At 46.3% G+C, this 7,128-nt stretch overlaps 1 protein-coding gene across 1 annotated transcript; it reads right to left on the minus strand.

The window, feature by feature from the left end:
- Positions 1-2,251: 2,251 nt before the first annotated feature.
- On the minus strand, positions 2,252-3,185 carry LOC141041553 (subtilisin-like protease SBT1.8). Its single transcript, XM_073508083.1, has 2 exons — positions 2,620-3,185; positions 2,252-2,573 (listed from the first exon to the last, which is right to left on the minus strand). The coding sequence occupies exons 1-2, from the start codon at positions 3,183-3,185 to the stop codon at positions 2,252-2,254; spliced, it is 888 nt and encodes a 295-aa protein (XP_073364184.1).
- Positions 3,186-7,128: the final 3,943 nt, after the last annotated feature.

Consider the following 7,128-nt stretch of genomic DNA (forward strand, 5'->3'; position numbering starts at 1 on the left):
AAGAATGCTTCTGATGTACTCTCCCTCCGTCCCATAATGTAAGACGTTTTTTGACACTAGTGTAGTGTCAAAAAATGTCTTTATTGGGGGTGGAGTTGCAACTGAGATAAAAGAATTCGGAACTCCTGTTGCGTGTCGAGGGAGGACTTGCAATTGGGGGGGAAATGGGTTGGGCCCGGTGGTGTATCGAGGTTGGGCCTGCAACTGGGACAAAAAATTGCAAGTTAGGGGTTGAGTTGCAAAATGGGGCAAAAGAAGGTCAGGTTGCATGTCTAGGATGGACTTCCAACTAGGACAAAAGTGAGTCGGGCCCCTAATAGTGTATCGAGAGGGGAGTGACAAGTGGGAAAAAATTGGTTCGGGCCACGGTTACGTACCGAGGGTTGATTTCCAACTGGGACAAAAAAGTGAGGCCCTCTATTGCATGTCAGGGGTGTGGTTGGACTTGCACAAAGGACAAAAAAGGGGTCGGGCCCAAGTTGCAGGATAAGTGAACAAAATATAACAAGGAGACATGGAATACATTGGACGTGAGATCAAAAGTTTGCGAGAAAATTAGAGTAGCAAGATCCAACAGACAACAGCTTATACGAGACATTGCTAAATCTCATCTTGATGATGAAGCTTAAAAGAAATGTAAGATAATATCGAAATGACCGCGATAGGGCTCTTCTTTTCTTATCTCTTTCAAATCTATTTCGCTGTCTAGAAATGGGCTGACAAAAACACATGACAAACGAACAACGACCAGTGAGGCGGGGATCGAGCACTTGCATGAAAATTACAGAAACTAAATCAAACGGTGGCAAACATAGATGAGACATAGTTAAAAATCATGTAGATGCAATATAGAATTTCCGCATAAAAAACATTCACAAATTTAGAGGTGTTCAAATTTTTTTTGCAAAATTTATAAAAATATTTGCAAAATCATATTTGCGAATTTAACAAAGAAAAAGAAAATAAAAGAAAAACTACAAAAGAAAGTAGGAAATAAATAAAAACAAACAGAAAAAACAAAACAAAAATTAGAAAAGAAAAAAAGTTATGAAAGATCGATCTTCACGGCCACTCCCTGTCGTCGATCTCAAAAACCACTATACTACTCCTCTGAAAAGAAACACGAATAAAAATGTAGCCGAGACAGCTCCACTAGCAAGAGCCCATGTCAACTCGCACAATGCCCACAAACAATGAGCCGTCTTATTCAATTTCATTGAGGAAGCACTGCCTACGTCAGCAAAACGCAAAAGAACCAGTTGTACCTTCGCATGAACCCTACAGCACTTTGATCAGTTGTACCTTCGCATGAACCCTACATCACTTTGATGTGTGGCTAGGATGTTAGATGTGAGGTAACTATTTCACATCCCATAAAAAAGTTTGTCTTGATGGATTATAGACACGATTGATCTTCTTGAGCCAATTTTAAACTAACTGAAATGTAACTTCTTTGCATTGTTGATTGACAATATGGTGTGTATTCAACCATCAAAATATTTTAGTATGTTGGCAGTGCTACAATTTTTTTTCTTGTTGTGTCTTGCGCCCCCCCCCCCCAAACCTCAAATCCTGACATCAAGTCGATGTAGTCGTACACCAAGCCCGTGTCCATCGAGGAGGTGAGATGCACTAGGCCAGCGGCAGCCACAAACGGGCTGGTGGTCACCACGTGCGCGTTCGGCGTCGGACCGTCGTCTTGTACTTCATCTCCTCTGTTGTCCCACATGGATGCCCCTGTGACGATCGCGGACCGTACCATGGCGGGAGTCCAGTCACGGTGCCTGCTGCGGATGACTGCGACCACCCCGGCCGTGTGAGCACAGGCAACAGACATGTCGGACATCATGTGGAATTCCGCGACATTGCCGAGCCACGCCACCAGTATGTTGATGCCTTGTAGTGGCGGAGCTAGACGAAAACCTTTGGGGGGGGGGGTAAATGACAAAGATCTGAGGGGCAAAGGCTAATTTTTTTTCCTTATATAGACCCTTCAAATATATTTGTCTTCAGAGTTTTTCCTAAAGCTGGGGGGCAGTGCCCCCCTAGCCCCAACTTAGCTCCGCCACTGATGCTTGGCGCGACAACGTCCGGCTTGAGAATCTCGAGGGCAGCCCAGTCCCCCCCCCCCCAGCGTGTCTGCGTCGCTCTTGCCGATGCTCAGGCCCGGAATGCCGATCACCCCGGCCGCCACGCAATCGGAGCGCCGTTCGTGCCCTTCCACTGCCACGATGCCTGCTCCTCCGGAACTCTAAACTAGAAGGATGAAGTCCTCTATTTCGTAGCACGGGCAGACCAGCACCTTGTCAGTCACGAGGTCTGGGGTCATGTCCCCGCCGTGCTTGCATTGGTTGTGCACCAGCCCCGCCGGGGGCGTGCCCATGGCCTTGGCCTTGTAGAGCGACTGGCCGGTGAGGACATCGTCGTTGCCGAGCTTGAGTTTTGCCGGGAACATCCGGTCCTGGGTGGACGCGCCCACGGTCACCACCCAGGGCTCGGCATTGTTCACTGTCGAAACCGCCGGCCCACTGTTCCCACCCGAGACAACGACGGGGATTCCCATCCACTCAGCCCTGAACATGGCAATGGCGACCGGATCCTCGTACAACGGGCACGCACAGGACGTCCACGCCGCCTTTGACCGCCGCCTCTATTGCGGCGACCACCGTCGCCGCGCTGCAGGAGCCGTTGGTGCAGGCCCTGTAGACCGAGAGCCGGACCCTTGGCGCGACGCCGCTAGCGTCACTGCGGGCAAACGCTCCGACGCCGGCGTCCCTCACCTTTGCGCCGACAGCCGTGGCTGCGACGTACGTGCCGGGCTGTTGACGTCCCTCGGGGACGTGATCCTGCCTTGCTCGTCCGTGATGAATGACCGTACTCCCACGATCTTGGCGTTGCATTCGAAGGAGCCCTTGGCGCCGGGGGTGCACCTCCTCCTCCAGCTCGTCCGGACTGGGCTCAGGTCGGTATCGTTGAAGCTCAAGTGCTCCGGCCGGATGCCAGAGTCGATTACGCCGACAATGATGCCATCGTCGTAGCTCGTCTCCTGCCACGTGGCCAGGCCAGGGCTCAGGCCCAGGAACCCCGGCGACCTTGTGGTATGGGCTGCAGAACTCGGCTCTCGTGCACGAGGCCACACCATTGATGCTCGCAAGCACTTTAGCCTCGTCCTGCCTCAGGTTCATGGTGTGAACCCCTTAAAGACCGCCTCATAGGTTTACAGGATGCATACTGCTGGCGCTGAGTGGGGAAGGGCCGTGGCTTGCAGAGGGGAAATGCCCTTTGGCTCCCCGCATGTATATACACCTTATATGGGGTATTGTTTTTAAATAATTAAACAAAAAGTCAAAATAATTCAAAAGTATTTTTAATTAAACTTGACTTACTTGCGCACTAGTATATAAAATTTTCACAAAAACAACCAACGTTGACTTCACAGTGAAAAAGACAAATTATTTGCTATTATAGGTCACTATTCACACTATTTTGACCAAAATTTTGTCTTTTCTAAAAGAAGTCGAAGAAGAATTTTCTTTCTGTGGAACTTTTCTCACTAATACAATGAAAGGTCAAGTTTATTTCAAAAATATTTTCAGAAATTTTTGACTTCTTGTTGAATTGCTAAAAAAAATTCCATATAGGGTACATATGTACCCAGGAACCAAACGTTCCCCTCCGCTCGCAGAGTCATTTTGTACCGGTACATCTGACACCACACATTTGTTTAAAGGTTCGTGCTAATCTATGACCCAGCATCAGGTATATTTCCTGTATTGATTTCTCATCTGTTGGTATTTCCATTAGTTAAATCAACAGTTTTGCTAAATCAATCATTATCTGGCCCTACCATTACCCTTCCCCTCAGATTTACTCTCTCTCCTCCCTACATAATAAATCCACGGTTTTATTCTACTATGGCAAAACTATATCATGCATATCTTTTAAATTATTATTTTGTTTTTCAAAAAAAAAAATTGAACTCCCGGCACCGAGCCCTTTAGAACATGATCAAACTTGGATACATTTCAAACACATTTAAATTTCAACATCACATTCCATATGTGAAACAAACTTTTTTCACTAGAAAGATGTGAAACCCACGTATTTTCCTAGAAACCTTTTTAACCCAAATATGAAAATGAAATATCAACTTTTGAAAATGATTATTTGAAAGTGTGTAAAAGTTTATTTGAAGTGAGTTAAATATGTTATATGTTTATTATGAAAATCTTTTGTGAAACAAGCAAGTCAAAATGTAGATTTTGAATTGTGAAGTTCTAACTACAACAGGTGAAATTGTAATGTATGTTGGGGAACGTAGTAATTTCAAAAAAATTCCTACGAACACGCAAGATCATGGTGATGCATAGCAACGAGAGCGGAGAGTGTTGTCCACGTACCCTCGTAGACCGATAGCGGAGGCGTTAACACAACGCGGTTGATGTAGTCGTACGTCTTCACGATCCGACCGATCAAGTACCGAACGCACGGCACCTCCGAGTTCAGCACACGTTCAGCTCGATGACGTCCCTCGAACTCCGATCCAGCCGAGTGTTGAGGGAGTGTTTTGTCAGCACGACGGCGTGGTGACGATGATGATGTTCTACCGACGCAGGGCTTCGCCTAAGCACCGCTACGATATTATCGAGGTGTAATATGGTGGAGGGGGGCACCGCACACGGCTAAGAGATCAATAGATCAATTGTTGTCTCTGTGGGGTGCCCCCCTGCCCCCGTATATAAAGGAGCAAGGGGGAGGCCGGCCGGCCCTTGTTGGCGCGCCAGGAGGAGGAGTCCTCCTCCTAGTAGGAGTAGGACTCCCCTCTTTCCTACTCCTACTAGGAGGGGGAAAGGAAGGGGGAGAGGGAGAAGGAAAGGGGGGCGCCGCCCCCCTCTCCTAGTCCAATTCGGACCAGAGGGGGAGGGGGCGAGCGGCCCCTCCTGCCTGCCCCTCTCTCTCTCCACTAAGGCCCATAAGGCCCATTACTTCTCCCGGGGGGGTTCCGGTAACCCTCCGGCACTCCGGTTTTCTCCGAAATCACCCGGAACACTTCCGGTGTCCGAATATAGTCGTCCAATATATCAATCTTTATGTCTCGACCATTTCGAGACTCCTTGTCATGTCCGTGATCATATCCGGGACTCTGAACAACCTTCGGTACATCAAAACATATAAACTCATAAAATAACTGTCATCGTAACGTTAAGCGTGCGGACCCTACGGGTTCGAGAACTATGTAGACATGACCGAGACACGTCTCCGGTCAATAACCAATGGCGGAACCTAGATGCTCATATTGGTTCCCACATAGTCTACGAAGATCTTTATCGGTCAGACCGCATAACAACATACGTTGTTCCCTTTGTCATCGGTATGTTACTTGCCCGAGATTCGATCGTCGGTATCTCAATACCTAGTTCAATCTCGTTACCGACAAGTCTCTTTACTCGTTCCGTAATACATCATCTTGCAACAAACTCTTTAGTTGCAATGCTTGCAGGGCTTAAGTGCTGTGCATTACCAAGAGGGCCCAGAGATACCTCTCCGACAATCGGAGTGACAAATCCTAACTCGAAATACGCCAACCCAACAAGTACCTTCGGAGACACCTGTAGAGCACCTTTATAATCACCCAGTTACGTTGTGATGTTTGGTAGCACACAAAGTGTTCCTCCGGTAAACGGGAGTTGCATAATCTCATAGTCATAGGAACATGTATAAGTCATGAAGAAAGCAATAGCAACATACTAAACGATCAAGTGCTAAGCTAACGGAATGGGTCAAGTCAATCACATCATTCTCCTAATAATGTGATCCCGTTAATCAAATGACAACTCATGTCTATGGCTAGGAAACATAACCATCTTTGATCAACGAGCTAGTCAAGTAGAGGCATACTAGTGACACTCTGTTTGTCTATGTATTCACACAAGTATTATGTTTCCGGTTAATACAATTCTAGCATGAATAATAAACATTTATCATGAAATAAGGAAATAAATAATAACTTTATTATTGCCTCTAGGGCATATTTCCTTCAGTCTCCCACTTGCACTAGAGTCAATAATCTAGATTACACAGTAATGATTCTTACACCCATGGAGCCTTGGTGCTGATCATGTTTTGCTCGTGGAAGAGGCTTAGTCAATGGGTCTACAACATTCAGATCCGTATATACCTTGAAAATTTCTATGTCTCCCACCTGGACTAAATCCCGGATGAAATTGAAGCGTCTTTTGATGTGCTTGGTTCTCTTGTGAAATCTGGATTCCTTTGCTAAGGCAATTGCACCAGTATTGTCACAAAAGATTTTCATTGGACCCGATGCACTAGGTATGACACCTAGATCGGATATGAACTCCTTCATCCAGACTCCTTCATTTGCTGCTTCCGAAGCAGCTATGTACTCCGCTTCACACGTAGATCCCGCCACGACGCTTTGTTTAGAACTACACCAACTGACAGCTCCATCGTTCAATGTAAACACGTATCCGGTTTGCGATTTAGAATCGTCCGGATCAGTGTCAAAGCTTGGATCGACGTAACCATTTACGATGAGCTCTTTGTCACCTCCATAAACGAGAAACATATCCTTAGTCCTTATCAGGTATTTCAGGATGTTCTTGACCGCTGTCCAGTGATCCACTCCTGGATTACTTTGGTACCTTCCTGCTAGACTTATAGCAAGGCATACATCAGGTCTGGTACACAGCATTGCATACATGATAGAGCCTATGGCTGAAGCATAGGGAACATCTTTCATCTTCTCTCTATCTTCTGCAGTGGTCGGGCATTGAGTCTTACTCAATTTCACACCTTGTAACACAGGCAAGAACCCTTTCTTTGCTTGATCCATTTTGAACTTTTTCAAAACTTTGTCAAGGTATGTGCTTTGTGAAAGTCCAATTAAGCGTCTTGATCTATCTCTATAAATCTTGATGCCCAATATATACGCAGCTTCACCGAGGTCTTTCATTGAAAAACTCTTATTCAAGTATCCCTTTATTAGCTTTGTTAGCTTTCTTTGGATCGCTGGAGCTTGCACACTTTGTTAGCTTTCTTTGGATCGACAAAACCTTCCGGTTGCATCATATACAACTCTTCTTCCAGAAATCCATTCAGGAATGC

Source organism: Aegilops tauschii, chromosome 1 (genome assembly GCF_002575655.3).
Source record: "Aegilops tauschii subsp. strangulata cultivar AL8/78 chromosome 1, Aet v6.0, whole genome shotgun sequence".
Classification (NCBI taxonomy): Eukaryota; Viridiplantae; Streptophyta; class Magnoliopsida; order Poales; family Poaceae; genus Aegilops; species Aegilops tauschii.

Excerpts from the sequence above, each read along its gene's own strand:
- LOC141041553 (XM_073508083.1), bottom strand. The coding sequence starts at position 3,185 with ATGAACCTGAGGCAGGACGAGGCTAAAGTGCTTGCGAGCATCAATGGT. Across the intron at positions 2,574-2,619 it reads AAAGGCGGCGTGGACGTCCT|GGCTGAGTGGATGGGAATCC; the intron begins GTGCGTGCCCGT and ends TGCCATGTTCAG.